The sequence below is a fragment of the Dreissena polymorpha genome, chromosome 13, assembly GCF_020536995.1.
Source record: "Dreissena polymorpha isolate Duluth1 chromosome 13, UMN_Dpol_1.0, whole genome shotgun sequence".
Taxonomy (NCBI): domain Eukaryota; kingdom Metazoa; phylum Mollusca; class Bivalvia; order Myida; family Dreissenidae; genus Dreissena; species Dreissena polymorpha.
In genome coordinates, this window is record NC_068367.1 from 36505577 (window position 1) to 36527550 (window position 21974).

Sequence of the window (21974 nt, forward strand, 5' to 3'; positions counted from 1 at the left end):
TTGCAGAATGGAAAGCGACTGTTAAATAACATGAAACTATAAGCGTCTGTGTAATTTTATTCAAGTGATATTTACAAAGTTTACGTGCGTTTAACGTTACCTGAACAATGTATCATAAGCGTTCAGCTATCAGAATTCCAATGACGGTGATATTAATGGTTATTAGCAAGACATGCAGAGTGGGTAAGTATCGTTAATATAATCCAACGTATTTAATTATCCTATTAATTATGTAACATATCCACAACCACAAGTTGCTTACCTGTATATCTGGCGGTGTTGGAAGCAACTCTGTTTCTTCTTTAGAGCCAAACAGGTCTGAATCTACCTTTCGTTACTTTAAGGAACTAACGTCTTAGGGCCCAGCTATTTTGCACACTTTTCTTTCTAAGCCTAAGGCCAAACATTGATATTCATGAACTCGAGGCTAAACTTCATGATATTGGGAGCAGTGGTCCAATATGGTAGGACGCTGGCTTAGGGATCGAGAGGTCCCGGGTTCGAATCCCGCCCTGACCACTGGAATTTCCTTGAGCAATAAATTTATCCCACATCTGCTCCTCTCCACCCAGGTGTATAAATCGGTACCTGTGAGGGAAATAAGCCAATGTGCCGTGGCTGCATACTGCGCCAAGATGTTAACGGATGACTTATGACCCAGTGATCATGGCAAAAATGTAAAGCGCCTTTGAACACACATCTCGAGTATGAAAAGGGCGCTATATAAATGTGGTATTAGTTTTCACCAAAACATTGCTTAAAGTTCACGTGCTGCGATTTTAAAAACCCGTAAAACACCACTATTTATCGAATTTAGTGCATATCTAAACTATTTCGCACCTCACTTCATTTCAAATACGGTGTTATAAGCGAGAACGAATAGAACAAAGTCGCGATTTTTCACACATTCCGATGTTCTCGCCATTTTCATTCAAACCGGGAGTGACGTCACATGCACTCACTAACGAACCGGCACTTTAAAGCTTCGGATGAATTATCTCTCGAACGGATGTATTATCTCTCGAAACTTTAGTTAGAAACGAGAGCGCCGATGGCGTTAAAAGCATAGGTGCAAGATACAGGGAAGAATGGCGTCACGTGGTATAATGTAGTTCGATATCGTCATCCGCGAATTTCTCAAATCAATAATTTCAAACAATTACCGACTATTTAAATAGATAATCTTTCCATTTACATCAGTGTTTGAAACGCTTATGAAAAATAATTACCCAAGCCTTTCAAAATTTAAGCACGGACAGATCTGTATCGAACTATTCTTTTCACAAATGAAAATAGACGCTACCCTATTCGTCTGCGTCAAGAATTTGTCGTAAAACTTGTGGTAAGCGTTAGATGCAGACGTGCACAACAGATTGAGTTCTGAATACAGATTTCTGAATGCAGATTTTTATAGAAACTCCTCACAGCAGTTACTTTCCTTGCTTCGCCCGGTTAGTAACTTCTAGTATAAGGGAGGCCACTGCGTAGGAGATTGAGATTTATAGTGCAGATAGAATTGTTTTACGAACGAAATTTGTTTTAGGTTATAAGAAGATTTTTTGACATAAAACGGTCTTAGAAAAATTCACTAAAAACGGTGTCAGCAATATTCTTGGAAGAAAACGTTAGAAAAACGTTTCCAAATTTTTTTTGTAAGAATGACCATATACTAAATAAAATAGATATTTCGTCTGATTTTTGATCAGGTAAGGCTTCATAAAGGGCAACCGATCGATGTGGATTTTCGAAATGTGGTATATACCATAAGCATAGGTGCGTAAACGCACCTATGCTAAAAATGATGGAAAATGGAATACAATAGAGATTATGATGAGTTTTCCGTTCAACCGTGCATGTATGAGTCAGAATTTAGCGACAGTTTGTCAGATTTTTTATGATTCTGACTCGGACAGCGAGGTTTATTTTGTCAATGCTCAAGATAACCATCGTGTTGGGAAACGGATTAAAAAACTGTGTTTCATGCACGTGTCGGGGGAAAAATAATTTTTTGATTGTTATTCTACAGTACAAGCTTGTTGAATATGACTTGGTTACACAAAGCACTGGTTAATAATAAAAAAATAGAGCGGATACTTGCACCGGTTCTGAATGGGAACCGTGGCTAACGAAGACTTGCTAATACCCAACTTTAATCAATCTCCCATTTCGCCGTGACAGACGAGACAGAGCTGGCGGAGAACAAAACTCACACTTCATCTGTAGGCCATGTAGGTAGACTCACATTCTAAAAATCAGCTCAATGCGTTGCGTAAAAAACCTCCGGAAAACGGAATACCGGACGGACTGACGGACGGGCGGTCCGACTTCTATATGCCACCCTACCGGGACATACAAACGTCAAATGATCATAAAGAGTTGGCCAGCTTTCGAAATGCATGGCATAAAACAACTTCCTTAATCAAAACAAATAATAACACATCAATTCAGATAACATCACCTACAAGAAATGATTCACACTGGCGAAACGCCGTACCTCAAGACAAACTTCAAAATCGTAAACAAATATTAATTGACAAAGGAGAAGAAGCAGTTACTGGCGAAGATAAGACAGCCGTACTGAACGCCTTCTTCTGCGAACAAGCATTCAATATAGTGTCAACCATTCTCCACATTCTCTTCCTAATTATACTTGTAACATCCTTCCCTCAATAAAGCATTCCGAACAAGAAGTCAAAGATGCTATATCTGTACCCAATGTTACAAATTGGCCACCCACTATGTCTCTGTTTTAAAATTCTTTTATAAAATCTAATTTCCCTTTTATCCCGCCCATTTTTATAAACGGCGTTCCGGTTACTCAAGTCATGTCCCACTAGCAACTTGGATTAACCCTTTCAGATGATGCAAAATGGGCAAATTATAATATCTCTATCAGGATTGACAAGGCTTGACACAAATCGGCATCATTCTTTCAATAAAGTATGTATTATCTCGCACATGTGTAGAGCGTCTGCATCTGCCATTAGTGCGACCCGTTTTTGAGTATGGCGATCATGTATGGAACACTTGCTACACTGACGGATCTAAAATGAGAATCCCTAGCCGACAGACAAACACACACACACACACACACACGCACGCACGCACGCACGCACGCACGCACGCACGCACGCACGCACGCACGCACGCACGCACGCACGCACGCACGCACGCACGCACGCACGCACGCACGCACGCACGCACGCACGCACGCACGCACGCACGCACGCACGCACGGCACGCACGCACGCACCACCACGCACACACACACACACACACACACACACACACACACACACACACACACACACACACACACACACACACACACACACACACACACACACACACACACACACACACACACACACACACACACACACACACACACACACACACACACACACACACACACACACACACACACACACACACACACACACACACACACACACACACACACACACACACACACACACACACACACACACACACACACACACACACACACACACACACACACACACACACACACACACACACACACATATATATATATATATATATATATATATATATATATATATAAGCTCCTTCTCCCTTTTTAGATGCAAAATTATCTTACTCCATCATACCTTTTTAACCTGATTCCCATACATTCTGATCTTACTATTCGCTTCGTAGCAATAACGAATCGCGAACAATCTTTACAAAGACTCGGCTGTACGTTTATAATTTCTACCCTCAAAATCCGATTATGAAATTCTTTTCCATCGCCCACACGTAACGCAACTACAGTACCTGTCTTCAAACGAAAAATCTAAAAAAATAACATGCTGCTTTCAGTGACGGCAATCGACTGTTACGTTTGCACGTCGGACGAAGACAACTGCGGGACAAACGTCAACGAAGAGCAACTGATTCTAGAGCAGAAGGTCGCGTCCGCATGCAAGTCATGTGTCAAAGAGTTCAAATCGATAGGCACAGGTGCGTATCAACGACCAAAATGTCCGTTAAACTCTGCGTTTGTTTGTTTGTTTGTTTCATGATTACCATGCGATTGGAGTAATTGTGTAGGCGAATCTACTACAATGACCCTACTTTAAAGGTATGCTCTTTCAAGTAATAATACCATCATATCGTATACATATTGACAGTTTTGCTTAAAGACGTTATGATATTAAAGCAATCGTTCTACAAACTTTCGAGATTATGTACGTTCACTAAAATTAATAAAATTATTTTATATAAGACTTAAATTAAGATTGAAATAAAGATTTAGATAAAGAATGACCTTGAGGGATTTTTGTCAACGGCCCTGTGTCAGTGTACATTTCAAAATTAGGTCGCCGTGGCGTAATGGATACGGTGTCAGTCTATCAATCTGGATATCAAGCGTTTTACCACAATTGTGGGAGCGTTCTTTACATCTCTCTTTAACACAACAAGTACATGTTCTACCCAGAAAACGTTCTCGAGAGCGTTTCGATAAGCCTTAGGCTTTCGATCGAGCTAAAAAAAATAAGTTTACAATGATAGCCCTGTGTACAGCGGACTTTAAAGTGTAAATTTCAAATTTTCATTTCATGAAAAGAAACTTGTTTTTATATTCATATTACGACCCTTCTGATGAATTTATATCCGAAACATGTCGTGTATTTAAGATAGTAAAATAAACCAAAATAACGTGTTTGTACGATTTATCATTATTGTTTATAATTTACTTATAACATTCCAACTATGAAGGTTTTTCTCTTGCTGTGGATTCATCATTTGAGTCAATAAATTCCATAACTCAGAGCAATATTTGCTTACTGGGATATTTCGACTTTATCACATAGTCTTCATCAGCGATGTGCTGTTCAGCTGAACGAGTCACGTGACGTAGGACGGTCACGTGACACGAGGAGAGAATTGTACACCGGCGAAAGTTCCAGCAACACAGGCACAGTTGGCACGCATTCGGTACCCCTCGCAGATTATCATAATCGGACTTATCCGATGTTTGACGGAAAGGGCCGAGAATGTGCGATTGAGTTGGCACGTAGGAAAAATCATCACAATTTCAATTTGCGATGTCACCATGGTGAGATCACACTCAATAGTTAGTTGAAATTAAAAACGTCTGTGCATGATTTTAGCGCACAGAAAATCATACATAACGCTGAAAAGAAATTATTACAAGTCAGGATCCATCTGACTGAATTTACTTTGAAGAAATTGAACGAAACATCGGATGAAATTAGTGAAAAAGTAAGTGCGGTGCTGTCACCGTAGGTCTTGTCTAGAACGAGAACATTGTTTACGCATGCTCACGAGAAAACTTTTGACGAATGTAAACAAAGACGTCAGAAATTTGATGTTCTTTTTACGAAAAGAAACGGGACTACCAAGGGAGAACAGGATGGGATACCGAAAATTTACACTTCCAAATGGGTAAGAAATTTATCTGAATGAGCCTAACGAACATTCTTTGCTTCAGAAAGGGTTAAATTTTTGCGTTACCTCACCCACTGTCCCCAATGATAGAATCATTGCATCTACTGAAGCGGCATGTGTCCTAATGACTTACAAGTCGGCTGCACATAGCTTACGTGCAGATGTAGTGAAAATGTTGAAAACCAGCAAACCACCAAAAAGTAAAAAAAAACTTTGAAAGAAAGAGAAGCCATGAAAGATCTGGGCCGGGATGACTCGAATGTGATCATACCCGCTGATAAAGGGAGAACAACAGTTGTATTGAACAAGATTGAATATGAGGACAAAATGGGAAAACTAGTGTCGGACACGGATACCTATGTCAAGTTGAAGAATGACCCCACCAAATCTGTCAAAAACAAAGAAAGATGCCCATCCCCCCCTACGCCCCATAGTGTCGAGTATTGGCAGCGTTATGTACCCCACAGCCAAGTATTTAGCCAACATCATTGGCCCTTTAGCGCGCAAGACAGAGCACCACATCGTTAACAGTGTTGACTTTGTTCAGACGATCAAGGGACTGGAAGTACCACCGGGAACCAACTTAGTTTCTTATGATGTGTCAGCATTGTTCACAAGTATTCCTGTAGATAAAGCTTTGAAAGTGATTAAGGACAGGTTAGAAAAGGACAACAAACTATTAAACAGAATTGAATTAAGTGTGGACTCAGTTTGTGAACTTCTAGAACTTTGTTTGAACATCACATATTTTATTTATAGAGGGCAGTTCTTTCAGCAGAAGCAGGGTGCAGCCATGGGTTCTCCAGTCTCGCTCATCATTGCAAATTTATATATGGAGCACTTTGAAAAGGAGGCCTTAGACACCGCCAAGAACCCACCTTCCCTATAGTTTACGTACGTACGATATTGAGTCGTTCTTCTCACACTTGAAATCCATAGATGAACACATTTAGTTAACGTCGGAACAGGAGGAAGATGGTGGTAAGATACACTTTTTGGACACTTGTGTTCACGTGAACGACGATGGCTCCACCAAAGTTACTGTTTACCGAAAACCAAAACTTCACCAAAGTTACTGTTTACCGAAAACCAACACACACCGACCAGTACCTGAATTTCAATTTCAACCACCACTTAGATCACAAACGGTCGATAGTAAGGACATTATTCAACAGAGCAGAGAAAATAGCCAGTGAGAAACATGACCAAAAGTCAGAAATTGAACACTGCAAAACTGCACTTAGGGCCAACGGTTATCCAGAGTGGATGTTTACGGTCCTTAAGAAGAAAGACAAAACACCATCTGATAAATCCAACAACAAAAACCAAAAGATCAATATAGGTATGCCATACATTCGGGGCACGTCAGAAGCTCTGCAATGAACATTCAAGAATTATGGTTTCAACATGTTCCATCGACCATATAACTCACGTTAAAGACAAAATAGACAAATTGAAAAAGTGTGGGGTGGTATATTACATACAGTGTGAACAATGCAAAAACGATTATATAGGTGGAACAGGAAGATCATTGAACATAAGACTGAAAGAACATGTAGCCAGATCAGACTCGGCCATATATGAACATTGCTCCCACACAGGACACAATATTGATCCAAACAACACAAAAATACTAGCATCCGAAGACTCGCACATCAAACGGAGGATCAAAGAGGCAATTAACATCAAACAACGAAGACCGTCGCTAAACCGGGAAGAGGGGCTGGAACTTCCGCCGGTGTACAATTCTCTCCTCGTGTCACGTGGCCGTCCTACGTCACGTGACTCGCTCAACTGACCAGCACATCGCTGATGAAGACTATGTGATATAGTCGAAATATCCGAGTAAGCAAATATTGCTCTGAGTTATTGAATTTATTGACTCAAATATAATATATTTATATATTTATAACATTCCAGTTTGGAGCACGGTGACCCGAAGCTGCGGTCAGGATCCCTCGAACACGTGCAGGGACATCCTCGGCTACGGACGCTGCACGTGCACCACGACGTTCTGTAACCATGGCTACCACCACGCACCGTCCCTAACTTTAATGGTTGTGCTTACATCGCTTTCCGTGATGTTCTCTATGACTCGCTCGTCAACATTTGCATGATAAACGTCACTATGAATACATATGGTTTCGAATTCGTCAGTGGTCTAAATAAATGCTTAATAAAAAATGAAAAGAAAAACTAACACGCATGTTGAAAAAAACACACACGCACGCACGCACTCATGTACACACAATAACACACAAACTCGCATGAACGCGCGTGCACACATACAACACATCACACAACCACGCATGTTTTCATCAGAAATTTAAGCCACATTAATACCCAAAACGAATATTTCGTTAAATATTATATTTCGTATTATAAAGTTAACCCATAAAATTTTCGGAAATTGTCGTATTTTACTAAATATTTTACGAAATATTCGTTGTTTTTGAGGGACATGTTCACGTTTTGGTAAATTGACAACATTAAAAAAATGTTTCCGACTTGCACATGTTCGTGGAAGTTATGATATTTAAGAGCATACATCAATACTAAACAATTACCATAATCTTAAATGTTATTTATATGCATCTTTTGACGATTAAAAATCTCGTAAATATTTAAGCGTCACAAACGCGAAACGATTGAAACGATTGAATCATTTGGCAAGTTCTGTTATTATTGTTATACTTTGTTTCATTGCGAGTATCGCTTATATATGGTAATAAAATACGTCACACTTTCTATAAATACGGATTACCGAGTGCATTAAGCGTCAGACTTTTACTCCAAGAATCAGTGGTTCGAACCAGTTGTTGATTACTTTTTTATTTTTTCAATTGTATTCTTGTTTAATACTGGAGCTTTTAATTAAAATGTTTCTATTTATCAAAGGATAGCATTAAATGGCAAAAATAAAAACATTCCAGTATCTTATTATATTATATTATAGTATATCATATCATACAATTCAATGCAGACTAGGTAAGCAATAAATATAATAAAATACATGTATACAGCACCTTGAAAGCTCTTCAAAGAAACACCGACATGAAAGAAACACCTGTAGTAAGAAAATAAGTACAGCCAGAAAATACACGTCGAAAAACAACAACATTTTGCATACTGTGCACAAATTGGCTACATTGCATGGGTTAGTCTCTTTTTAAAACAGAAGCAGGTGGAAATAACAACAGTTAAAACAAGGGGTACAGCGAAGATTTCTCACAGACAAAGGACGATTTGGCGATAAGATGCTGCGTTGAAATGAACGCATTACCTTCAACGCTCCGTCGGAATTTCGATCAAAAATTAATTATAATAGGCTCTTGATAAGTAAATAAAAAAAGAACGCCAAAAACAACAACACACACAGTGTAGGTAGTCGGATGTAAATTATGAGTTAATTAACTGTTATTATAATAAGTTTATTAAAGCATAACCCGGATAACATTCAACTATTTAAATAGCTGGTATCACTTGATTTCTTTATGAACAATGCCATTGACTTTTTACTAGGTGTTTATTATTGGACTAATTCGTGGTTCAAATACAGGGCGTGAATTTCATAACGTTCTTAGTGAAAAACCTGTGCGATTGAATAACAACAAGTAGGACATAAAGATTGAACTGCCGTGGATTTTATGTCCAATGGTAAATGACCTCAAATGACCGTTTGCCTCTATGGAAATATTAATTATACGTGTATTACGACGACTTAAATATCCTGGAATGAAATTATGGAAGACAATCGTGATTGTTTAACATGCCATTCATAATACGAGGAGTGGTGTTGAAAGCCTTATTGGAATTTTCATGACGGTAATCTACGAAAACAAAACACCGGTGTTATGATTAGTTTAATTAATTAACGTTTCGTGATATCATAAAACACGTTTCTAATTGCGTCATTAAGTCGTGATATGGGATTTATTACATCTCATGCATAATACGAGGAATTGTGACGGAAGCTTTTTGGGGAGTTTTCATAGCCCGAAGGTAATCTACGAACACACATACAACGGTGTCATGCTAAGTTCAGTGAATGTTTCGTGGTAGCATTGAACACGCTTCTGAATACGTCATCGGTCACATAGTGAGTTTGTGAATCACTTTTTCCAGGAGATATATGAAGAATATCAAACATTTGTCAATAACCGTCGAGAGAATACAGCTACAGTTTTCGGCATGAGATGTTAAGTTTCCACAACCGTTAATTGGTCGGTCATATCTCTGGCAATGCAATCTACTGAAGTGTTATAAATAATTATGCTTGTAATTAAAAGTGAAATGTCAAAACCTTGCAGCGCTTCAATAAAGCAAGGTTTGAGGAAATAAATGTGATCTAGGTAACGATATGAGTATCTTATTTCGCTGATTCAACTACGGAGAAATGTATAATAATGAGAACTGTTGAAAACCATACCGACACCTACCGACCATGCTGATGCGCTTTTCGAACCAATTGTACGCTGTCTTCAAATTCGGTTCGACCAAGTGTCTACCCGTGAATACATTTAGTGAACAATCATTGGACGTTAGGTCGAGTCACTTTTTAACCTTATGGAACTAGTTGCTTCATAAACAACAAAGGGCCGATTACCTGGTAAACGTGCTTTTGGACTGCACTGAAGTCAAAACACGCTCTACAAAGAATGCAAATATAAAAAAGAGACGCTACAATAATATATGAAACAAATATGGAAATCAACTCGTTGTACACGCATGCACTCTGCTATGCATGTACATCGTTAGAATCTATTTAATATTTAAGCATACTGTTTCTCGTTTCCCCACCATCGTATAAATAATACTTTTCTATTTCTCACTGATGAATGAAAACATCTTTGTATGTGTATATAACATGTGTACATATACATTCTTTAAAAGCGGTTACATATTGAGCATTGATTATTGATTTTTTTGTCGGTCGATTTATGAGAACAAAAATGTGAGTGATATTAAATCCAGTTTTATAAGAATGAAAATAGACTCTGTGTAAACGTAACTATTTTCTTTAATACCCATTTCAAATGTCTTTAATTAATTTCGTTCGACTAACATTTCCATCTTGTATCATTAATTGATCATCGAAAGCGATAACATAAAGGAAATCCACAATCAGCTCGTTGGTGCGCTGTACTTAAGATGGGATATAATTTAAGTATTGATTACGTTTGACGTCTGAGAAGGGAAACATAGGCATCGTACTTAACACACGGTCGCGACCTATCAGTAGTTTTAATGAACATTCGCGGCGTGAGATGCAAATCGCACTAAGGCCTTACCGTACTGATCGGGCACTGGCATTAAAATGTCGCGACTAGGATATTAATTGATTTGTACGCGAAGCTAACACGGAACTACAGTATTGGATCGCTCGAGTTTTTAACGATTGAAATGCCATCGTTATGGAAACCAGGTAAATGAATTACCTTCTTGGTAGTTTCTCGATTTCCGCCATATACACCTGATGGTGATTGTTGTTGGACACGCGTTTATGTCTACGTACCCATTTTGTCGTCATCATTACGGAGGAGAGTATCGTTGCCACTTTTGGTTTTGTTTAGTGTGGAAGACATGTTCACAAGAAATGTACATTACGGAAAATTCAATAGGTACGTAGATGTATTCAAATGTGACTCTTTGACGTTTGACATGTATATGACGATTTAAACTTTGCCATTAACAAAATAAACACAATTATAAAAAAAATGCCAGACAATGGCTTGGTTGTAAAACGCGAAATATCGGAGTAATAGTTCTAAGAACTATGTTCTTGGTTCTGGGGACTATTTTCGGCAAGTACCGAGAAAACTGTTACGTTTATAGTGTGAATAATTTTTTTTAAACAACAGTTGGACTTATACAATTGCGACAGAAATAATGGGTATAGCTATGGCAAATGATAGTACAGTGACGTTTGCAGCCGAAACATCGACCTACAACAATACAAGCGCCGAAAACAGCACGTTTTCAGTGTTCGATTCTGCGAACAAGACAACAGCGGCGGAGTGGTTAGACGTTCGGCTTTTGAAAGCTGTTGTACTCTGCGTTGTCATAGTAATTCTGATCGCAATGAGTTGTAGGTTCGTGTTCCGGTCGTTTTCGAGGTACGTCGATGACGGAAGCGACCGAAAGGACGAAGAGTGAGTAGAGTAGTTCTTTTTAGTTATTTGACTGAGTTAATAGTGAACAAAAAGCGAAACCCATCCGGTCCGAGTTAATAACGCGCTTCTCACTTAAGCGGCCCGTGTGCGTTTAGTCGGTGGTCGCCATAATGGCCAGGCAGAGTTTCCTCCGGATACTACGGCTTCCCCCACAACACAAGACCACGCCGAAATTGAAATCCATTCAGTAAAAAGTTAATAATAGCTGGACATTTCAGCTGTATTCAAAATTAGTTAATACTTTCGTGAGTGTATAAGAGGGTGCATAATTAACGGGGTTCAAAGGAGTTTACACAGGGTCTGGACAGAATGTAAACACACCGTTAAAAACTTCATTTTGCAAATAGCTCAAGTTATTGAAATACATCTTTACCACATGAAATACAGTTTGTGTCGATATCTTAAGATTAAAGAATAAAAGCTTGAATACGTCTGAAATCGGTTCCGAATTTCACGTTGCGTGCAGCATAACCGTGTACATGAATGCTGTACACATCGAAGTTTTGACCAAGAACATGGGCTTATTTCATAACGTAATTCTGATGTATTTCACATCGCCATGCATATGCACTACATGTAGTTGAAAATCTTAATTAAGATTGTTTAAAAAAAATGTATTTGAAAAAAATGCACTTGCCGGTGTGTTTACATCCATAAACGTTTTATTGTGAACCCCACATAGTCACGTGATCCGGCACCCTGATAGGTCTATTAGGTAGGTGTGTTTGGACACACTCAGTGTCTAGTGTAGCCTCAGGCGTGGAAGGACCTTGTAAAAGTTCGAATATACAAACGTGCGAGTTTATATTAACTCTTTCAGTGCGGGAACCGAATTTTGAAGGCCTGTGCAAACAGTTTGGATCCAGATGAGACGCCACAGAACGTGGCGTCTCATCAGGATCCAAACTGTTTGCTATTCTGATAGTATTCTTTGAAAAAATTTCGAAGAAATGCTAATTTTAGAAATTTAGCAGACAACATTTTAGCAGACGACAAATTTCCCAGCATGCAAAAGTCAGTGAGCCTGGCAATAACGGTACGACCATGATCATGACCTTTGTAAGCCTCTATGTAGAGAGAAAAAGACGTTCCTAATAAAAATTATTTAAAATTTAAAGGGAGCCCCTACTGTTGTAAGTTAACACGGAAAAAGGCAAAGTGCAATATTTTATACATAACATATTTCATACTAAATATATACAGAACAGTTTAAAAGAAATCATCCCAATAATATGTGTTGTACGAATTAGCTTATTGAATTTATGACACGTTAGGTGATTTATAATATTACATAGTATACATTATCGAGCTTTTACGGTATTCTTTTAAATATATAAGTCAAAATATACCTGTGGGAGAGCAATAATGCATCGAAAACATAAATCATATTTCCCAAATTTTAACGTCAATATATATGTTTCTTTGCATTTTTGTTTTTGTTCACATGACATTTTACATTAGTATTGGTAATTATATAAATATTGTAACATATTGTAACTTGTTGATAATGTATTTTGCATCTTAACTTAGAATGTTGTACTATCATGTCCTGTTAATGAATATTACATACTGAATGATGTACCCAATGTATTTTATACATAATTTAGCTATCAGCATACGTGTTTATATTGACATGTTTATTAATCTTCATTCGTGTATCTCGCATCTATTTTTACAAGATAAAACATATACAGAATAAGCAGAACGTCGTTTTGCATATCTCTTATGCTTTGTTTCCCGAAACGGTTGATTTTATATCTTGAATGTCTGATATTATTCCTTAAAACATACGACCATGTAACCAGTCTATGAAAAGAATACTCTCACTACATTTTCCTAGTTTAAATCAAATGTTACAAGAGAGTTTTTCATGGACTCTTCATTAAAAAGGGGTTAATTGTAAGTTCGGTGCAGAAGCGGAAAATTATAGTATTCAAATAATGCTTATGCTGTTCGGAAGTACTATTATTTAAATAGATATAATATGTTCAAGATTCATATAACCACTTCTTACCATTTGGAAAAATAAGGTCCACATACACTGGAGATGTGTTGAATTACTAGATACATAGGTGTATGATAAACCGGAATTTAGTGGCACGTTGTCACCTAAATAAAACAATGGCTGAATAACCAAAGATGAGCGATGTGGTTCATTAAATACGCAATTATATGATATAAAACAATAAGCGAGTATGTTACTTAATAACATACGGTGATACTATAATATTCTATAATATATGTGTATTGAACGACGTTGTTACATATGTTCGTCACTGTTTGAAAGACAAACATTATATAACATGGCTACTTAAATACGCCACTTTACGATAAATAATCGCAGAGTGACGCCAGTTGCATAGAGCGACACTTCACTTTAATACGCCACTTTACGATAAAAAAGCACAGAGTGACGCCACTTGCATAGAGCGACACTTCTACTTAAATACGCAACTACATTATATGTCAGCATAGAGCAACACTTCTACATAAATACATCATGTGTGATAAATCAGCAAAGAGCTACGCTGCTAATTAATACGCAACTATTTGCTAAATCAGCATAGAGCGACAGTGCAACTTAAATACGCAACTACATGGCACTTCATAAATACGTTACTGTACAATAAATATAGGATCTGACACGAGTTGTCATATCATACCATATTTTATTACACGTGTTCAGGGATTTTGTTTGTAAGCGAGCCTTTGGCGAGCTTACTAACGAATTTCCTGGACGAGTTTAATAAAATATGGTATGAAATGACAACGAGTGTCAGATCTTTTTAATCACATGCTTTTAAATGAGACAGTTAAATAAATATTAACGCAAACATGACAAATCCCGAATGTTGTTTACATTTCGTGACGTCATTCGACGTTGCGATGTCATTTCAGCAAAATAACAAAATGTGATTGGTCAATCGAACGAAAACTAAGCCAATTAAAATGCTTAAACAGAATATTATACATGTGTAATACATAGAGAATACTAGGTTAGCGTTGAATACAGAGAAGTTTATGTTGCGAGGCTTAGAACGCCGGAAGCGCGAGCCTTGGCGAGCGCTTTCGGTGTTCGAGCCGAGCAACATAAACTTCTCTGTATTCAACGCTAATCCTAGTATTCTATTTATCCCATTTGATTTTTTCAACATGACATTTAACATAAATAGATCTAATAACCTTAACAATAATTTTAATTCAGTCATAAAAGCGCTTAAAATCTAACAAATGTAACCATGCGTAGTGATATACATGTATTTGTTCTGGTACGCAAAATAGTCTTTAAAAAATTCACACACAAACTGTAAAACAAGTAAAAATATCATCATATGCCTACATTCAATTTTACGCAGTAAGCCAGTATGCGAATGTTAATACATTACGACCGCGAAAAGATGATTTTACTTTACTATAATTCATTTTATTTTCGAAAGAAAATGATCAAAATCCAATATGGCGGCGATTGCTCCTGACAAAATGCTGTCGATGTCAACATACATGTACACCATCGACGACCTAGTTCTAGCTACCATAACTTTAAATGTCGCTTTTTATGATTTTTGACTGGCGCGACTTTGTACAGCTCTGTCAATACTAAATAAACTGTAGGCCCTACGCTGAAGTTTCTTTAGCTATCGACGACCTTGACAATTTTGACGAGTAAACAGACCATTGCAGCGACTGACACTTTATTTGACAAAATATACAGGGCAATACGTTTTCCGACTTCGGACGACGAATTTAAGGACGCGCAGAACGTGTTTTTTATATAATGTTATGGGTATACCGTGTGTGATCCGATGCATCAATGGCGCCCATGTTCAAATCATTTCCCCGAGAATAGGGAACGACACAAGTACAAACAAAAATCAAAACACGTAAGAACTAGTATCTTACCTTTAATTATCCTTTAAAATCCATCTATTATCCATTTAACTCAATAATTGACGATTTTGCATCTGGGGTCTTTAATAATTATTTTAGCATACTTAAATAAAGACCCTTATGCCATTCTATCACTTTATAAATTCAAATGAGTTTATGAACGCGATAAACTTTCTTCTTCGTCACACGCTACGTCATGTAGATCTACTCTACATTACTGCTGTTCAAATGAACCGGAGCAGTTTATCTAATAATAGCCGTTGGTAAACTCGGTTGCATTTGCAGATTTCTGCATACAATATAAAGACGTGAAACTCCAGCTGCTGGAGCAGTATTGAATTTTCATTAAAAACAATTAGTTGGTCCTTTATTTAAGGCAAGTGACCGATTCCCCAAACAGTACAAAACAGCACAATACAGCACAATACAAACCAACATAAACACAAAATATGAATAAAGCTGGGGTCACCGCATTGGAACGGTCAATGCAAAGCATTGGGGGTTTAAACCTGGTTATAGAGCGCTCAACCTCACACTTGGCCCAGCAATATTCATAATACATTTAAGTGTAAATAAAATTTAACGTCATAGCATTGTAACTCAAATTAAACAATAATAAAAGGGAATTAAAACGCATTCAATTTAATTACTATTTAATTACTCAATTGCATTGAAGATACAAGAGTAACAGAATTACAACTTTTTGACGAACGATCAAATAAAACTATTAACAATTGTCAACTACATTCCTTCTTTATAGAAAAGATTTGAGAATATAGAATCATAGAGTTAATATCTCAGATAATCATCGCGCAAATACAGGAAGAAGCAGCAATAATGGGTGTAAAAATTCCATATCACATAGCTTGGTTGTTTATGTGACTGCTAAACAAATTAAAAATAATTAAATCAAACAAGAAACGCCTATCAGAGAGAAAATATAAATAAAATGGAACGTTATAAACCCAATGACCCATGCATGTAGATTACAACTGGGAAAGTCGGTCGTATGACGTCACAAAAATCCATAATGACATGACGTGAACAAATTCCAAGGGCAGTACTAAATAAAAATATTAATGGGGCTGTGCTACTAATAAAACAAGTTTAGGTGATTTAATATTAAGAAGCTAATGAATAAAAATGGTAATTCCATTAAAGCGACATTATTGGAAGCAAACAGTATATAGGTGTTTTGACAACTGAAGACAGAAATGATTTGATGTACGATTTGAGTCCAAATGTAGTTTACATGCAGATTTGTTCATACGACACAATGACACAATTTTATTCAACAGTGAAGAATGCCTATAATGTAGTATTCATGCAGATTTGTTCATACGACACAATGACACAATTTTATTCAACAGTGAAAAATGCCTATAATATCACTAATGATTCCAAATTTTAAGGGAAGAAAGATATAGTGAATCGAAAACCATCAAACACGTGTTTTTAAGTACATAAGCATCGTATCCTTTTGATAAAAACAAGTTAATTAAATTGAAAAGTTTAATATGAACATTTGGTTTAACATATTTTAATTTGCGGACACGCTTCAAAACATCTCCGTAAAATGATGGATGGGAGATTCCATTATTTAAATGCCATTTTAAAGAAACATTATATTTTGAAATTAAATCACCATACTTAGAGAAAAATCTAGCAAATTTATTTCTTAGGTTATGATACAAAAAGCCTTGTTTTAGCAATTTTTTAGTTAATATTAGATTACGATCATTAAAATCTTTAATACACGAACATGCTCTGGCATAACGTACCAACTGCGAAATGTAAATACCATAGGAAGGTCCTTTAGGGATGTTGCCATCTAGAAACGGAAAATTCACAATTTCAAAGTTAAAATCGTCCCGTTTGTCATATAAACTAGTTTTGATCAAATTATTATTAATAGTTAAATGTAAGTCTAAATACGCAGCGTCTGTATTGGATATACACGATCTATTTAAGACTAGTTCTTTTGGGTAGATTTTGTGAATATATTGTTCAAATGATGGATTATCTAAATTAAGTATGTCATCAATGTACCTACTAGTAAGGTTAAAACAATTAATGAAATCTACTTGCTTAGTTTTAGATAATTCTAACATAAATTCGCTTTCATAACAATATAAAAAAAGGTCAGCTATAAGTGGCGCACAATTAGTACCCATAGGAACGCCAATAATTTGTTTAAATATTTTACCATTAAATTCAACAAACAAGTTATCCAAAAGAAAAGTAAGTGCTGCACAAAAGTCAAGACCAGTCCAAATGATGTAATTATCTAATATCTGATTAGTAAAAAAAGCTGTTTTAGTGTTTAAAGCTAGATACAAACATTTCTCTCTAGCAAAAGTTTTTTCAATCAAAGAAACAAGTTTGGATTTTATTAAAGCGCGAGGAAGCGTTGTATATAGTGTCGAAAAATCATAAGTACTTACCTGTGACACCTTATATTTTTTATTTTCAATTTTATCAATAACTTCTAAGGTGTTTTTTATTGACCAAAATAGGTTAATATTACTATTTTCATAAACTTTATTACAAAATTTAGCTATATGATATCTAATAGCACTCAATGCAGATGTAAGATACACTGATAATTGTTTGGTGGTACAAGACACTGAATTAGCGATAAAACGACTTTTATATGGCGTCTTATGTAATTTAGGTATCCAGTAAAGTGATGGCAATTTCATGTCAGTAATATTGACTATTACATTTAACTTTATGCATTGGGCAATATGGTCGGTAATAATTTCATTAGGTTGCTTATTGTACTCACAATATGATGTAGTTTGTGAAAGTTCTTGTGAAATAGTTTGAACATAAAACACTCGTCATATTATGATAACATTATTAGCAGCCTTATCAGCAGGAACTAAGACGAATTTAGATTTTAAGTCTTCAAGCAATTTACAGAGATTTTGTTTATTAAATTTAGGTGAATGTGGTAGGGCCAAAGGATGTGTATCATAAAAACATATTTTATTCATGGCCATACTAAATATTTTTGTTTTCCAATCATTGAGTGCAGTAATTTCAGCATTTTCCTTCCTGCACCATTTAGTGCAATAATCATGTAAGGATGTTACGATATTCTTAATGCAGTTATCAAAATCAACAGGAATAGGCAGTCTGTACTTAGGGCCTCTGCGTAGCAAATTTCTAAGGTTTTTATTTTGAATGAAATTAAGGTCCCCAGTAATAACATGTCCAACTGGACCATATATATATTTAGAACTAGTACAGTCACATAATGTAGGACAATTTCTTATTACATTTATATCTGTGGAAATAGAATTATAATTAAAAACGATACTTCTTACAGGTTAACTATATTTGTAGCAAATAAGTGGTGATTCAGTATTGCGGAAATAAGGGGGAATCAACCGACGTACATTTTTATCATTGAATATTTTAGGAAGGTCAATTAAATCAAGACCTTTGTTACAAAACTCAATTTTGATACGATTTCTAGTTTTGTTAAGTACATTTTCAATAAAAGGTTTAAGATAGTAGTCAGTAAAAGATTCAATAATACAAGCACATTCATATAGAGGGTCAGATTGAAGTAAAATAAGTTTACATTCCTCATCAATATGCGCCAACGAAGAAACAGAAAGAGAGCAAAGTGCACTTAGTAATTTATGTTTACCCCCATTTTGTAATACTGTGTAGCAATCATTTAAAGAAAGCAGACGTTTAAATTTACGCCTTAAGTTACCATTTTTCCTAATGCCATGTGAACGTTTATTTCTTAGACGTTTACTAAACAGAGAAAATGAATTAATCGATTTATTTTTAGAAATTGTTCCAACATTTAGAATATTATCATTTAATCCAAGTGGGTAAGCTGATTGCAAACGTTTAATTCATTCAAATTCTGACATGCACCTTGCTTTTAATTGGCACTGACTTGAAGTACTATTATTAAAAATAAGTTGCTCCACAGGTTGAATTGAAATATTTGTTACGCTATGACCTGTTTTATTAAAGTGCTGGTAAATGAAGTTATAAAATTTATTGTTATTTTTAATTTAAAAAAAATGTTCCCTAAAACGTGTTTTAAGTGATCTACCCGTCTGCCCAACGTATTGCGCACCACAACAGGGTACATTTCAAGTGATAACATAAACCACATGCATAGAATTTCATGAGACATCGGATTTAATATTAACTGAAAATTTTCGGTTATTAACCGATGAAAGAATAAAAGAGGACATATTTAAAAACTTGCAACATAAACACTTCCTGGAGTTGCACTTATTTATTGTAGGATACCGATTACACGGAGCTAAATTACGCTGCGAACTAGAACCCAGCCGCATTGTACCTCCAATGAAAGATGTTCGAAGTAAACTTAATTTGACTGTAGGTTTAGAAAAAAGTAATTGTCTATAATTTAACGGCAAATGAATACTACGTGTAATCGGAATTCTCAATGGTGAGAGAACAACTTTCGGGTTTTTTGTAATCAATCTGTCCATAGGTTATTTATTTGGCGAAACCACCAATCTTATAATCACATTAATACACATTGCCAAGTCAACATACATAAAAGAGTAAGAGGCAGCTTGTCAGATAATGGTCTGTAAAAATTCAGTATAACCTGCAGAACTCTCAATTGATAAACATACACGTTTACTTTATAAGTACAGAGAATGTATAAGAATCTAAGTATAAGAAAGGTCTTAAACAAGGTTTCTTAAAAAATAATAAAAACACAATACCGCCACCAGCCTCTGAAGGCTGAAAATATAACAACATCGAAACATAATTATGTTTAAACTTGCACAATGTTTTATTTATCTATGGTAAATGCCCTTATTGTACGAAAAAATAATTTAATAAATAAAGAATGGAAAACATTCCAGTACACAACAGATAAATGAGTAGAAAATACCCGTGTACAAAATGGGACGTTCCCAACTCCAGTGTGGTGCTATTTTTACCATCTTATACTTTACACAGCTCTATGCCTAACGTGAATTAAATAGGAAAGCAAACATAGCAGATTATTCATGAACTGTGCGATATGTGTATGGCTTGTTGTACATTCTTAATATTTAAGTTAAATGTCAAAAGTAGATCTATATGCTTTGGTTATAAACAATGCACATTACACGAAATTAGTCAAATGTGATCAATTGACAATTCAGATATGTCGACATACAGTACATGTAGAAAACATGTGAAATAAGTCGCGTTTATAATAAATCGTCAAAAAAAATGGGGAAAATGACGCAATAAGTATGTCATTTTATGACGCCATCAATCAGCTGATTCATTAAACGGATGGCGAAAAATTATAACATATGACTAGATTTAAAGGTTGAAGGTCGTATAATTTTGAAGCTTAAGTTTTGTCGACTTTGTTTCTTATGAAAAATCATTCAGTCACTGAATGATTGAGTGGTAAAGAAAATATAAATACAAAAAATAACAAAACAAAAAGCGTGTGATTTGTTATTTTATTTCAACATTTCTTTTGGTGAATGTGTCATATATATTTTTTTCTGCAAAATATGCACATTTTCTTCTAATGGGTGACCTTAAAATTCGATCAATGAACCAAACAATATCGACCTAATTTTAGCGCATATCGCATGACATCATTTAAAAAGTAGTCCGTGCACGCGACAGGTATATTCCACAGTGTTGAATACAAGCAAGTATATTCCACAACGTGTTATACCGTCAATGTCGCGGTAAAAATGGGATAAAAAAATATTCGTAATGGTTATATCACATGGCATACAGGGTATGGCATGTGATAAATCAGCATAGAGCGACGGTGCGTCTTGAATACGCAACTATATGACAATTCAGCATAAAGCTACGCTGCTACTTAATATGCAACTATTTAGTAAATCAGTATAGGGCGATAGTGCAACTTAAATTCGCAACTACGTGATATATCAGCATAGAGCAACACTTCTACATAAATACACGACTTTATAATAATTTAGAGCGACGCTGCTTCTTGAATACGCAACTATATGACACATCACAACTCAACGACGCTTGTACTTAAAACGCAACGACATGATTAATCAGATTTGAACGACGGTGCTATTTAAATACGCAACTATATGATAAACGAGCATTTAATGACGCTGATATATCAGCACAGAGCGACGTTTCGAGTCAAAAACGCAACTATTTGATTAATACGAAAATAGCAACATTGCTGCTTGAATACGCAACAATATGATATGATAATTTAGCATAGAGGGACACTGCCTTTAAATATGCAACTATATTACAAACTAGAATAGAGCGACGCTGCTACTTAAACTCGCAAATATATGATAAATCAGCATATAGCGTGCTTACTATTACATTGCAACGTGGATTATAAACCACCATTTAGTATAATTGCTACTTTATTACGCCACGCCATAATAATTCAGTATTGAATGACACTGCTAGTAAAATTTGCAAGTATATGATAAATCAGCATTGTAT

The 21974-nt window shown here is 36.0% G+C and overlaps 1 protein-coding gene across 1 annotated transcript; it reads left to right on the forward strand.

Moving 5' to 3' along the window:
- Nucleotides 1-14: 14 nt before the first annotated feature.
- LOC127854887 (uncharacterized) lies at nt 15-8366 on the forward strand. The gene is made up of 3 exons (XM_052389995.1): nt 15-183; nt 3847-3987; nt 7360-8366. The coding sequence occupies exons 1-3, from the start codon at nt 108-110 to the stop codon at nt 7554-7556; spliced, it is 414 nt and encodes a 137-aa protein (XP_052245955.1). The 5' UTR covers nt 15-107; the 3' UTR covers nt 7557-8366.
- The last annotated feature ends 13608 nt before the right edge of the window (nt 8367-21974 follow it).

Coding starts and splice junctions, on each gene's coding strand:
- LOC127854887 (XM_052389995.1), top strand. CDS start 108: ATGTATCATAAGCGTTCAGCTATCAGAATTCCAATGACGGTGATATTA. Junction 184..3,846: donor TAGCAAGACATGCAGAGTGG/GTAAGTATCGTT, acceptor TGCTGCTTTCAG/TGACGGCAATCGACTGTTAC. Junction 3,988..7,359: donor GTTCAAATCGATAGGCACAG/GTGCGTATCAAC, acceptor ATAACATTCCAG/TTTGGAGCACGGTGACCCGA.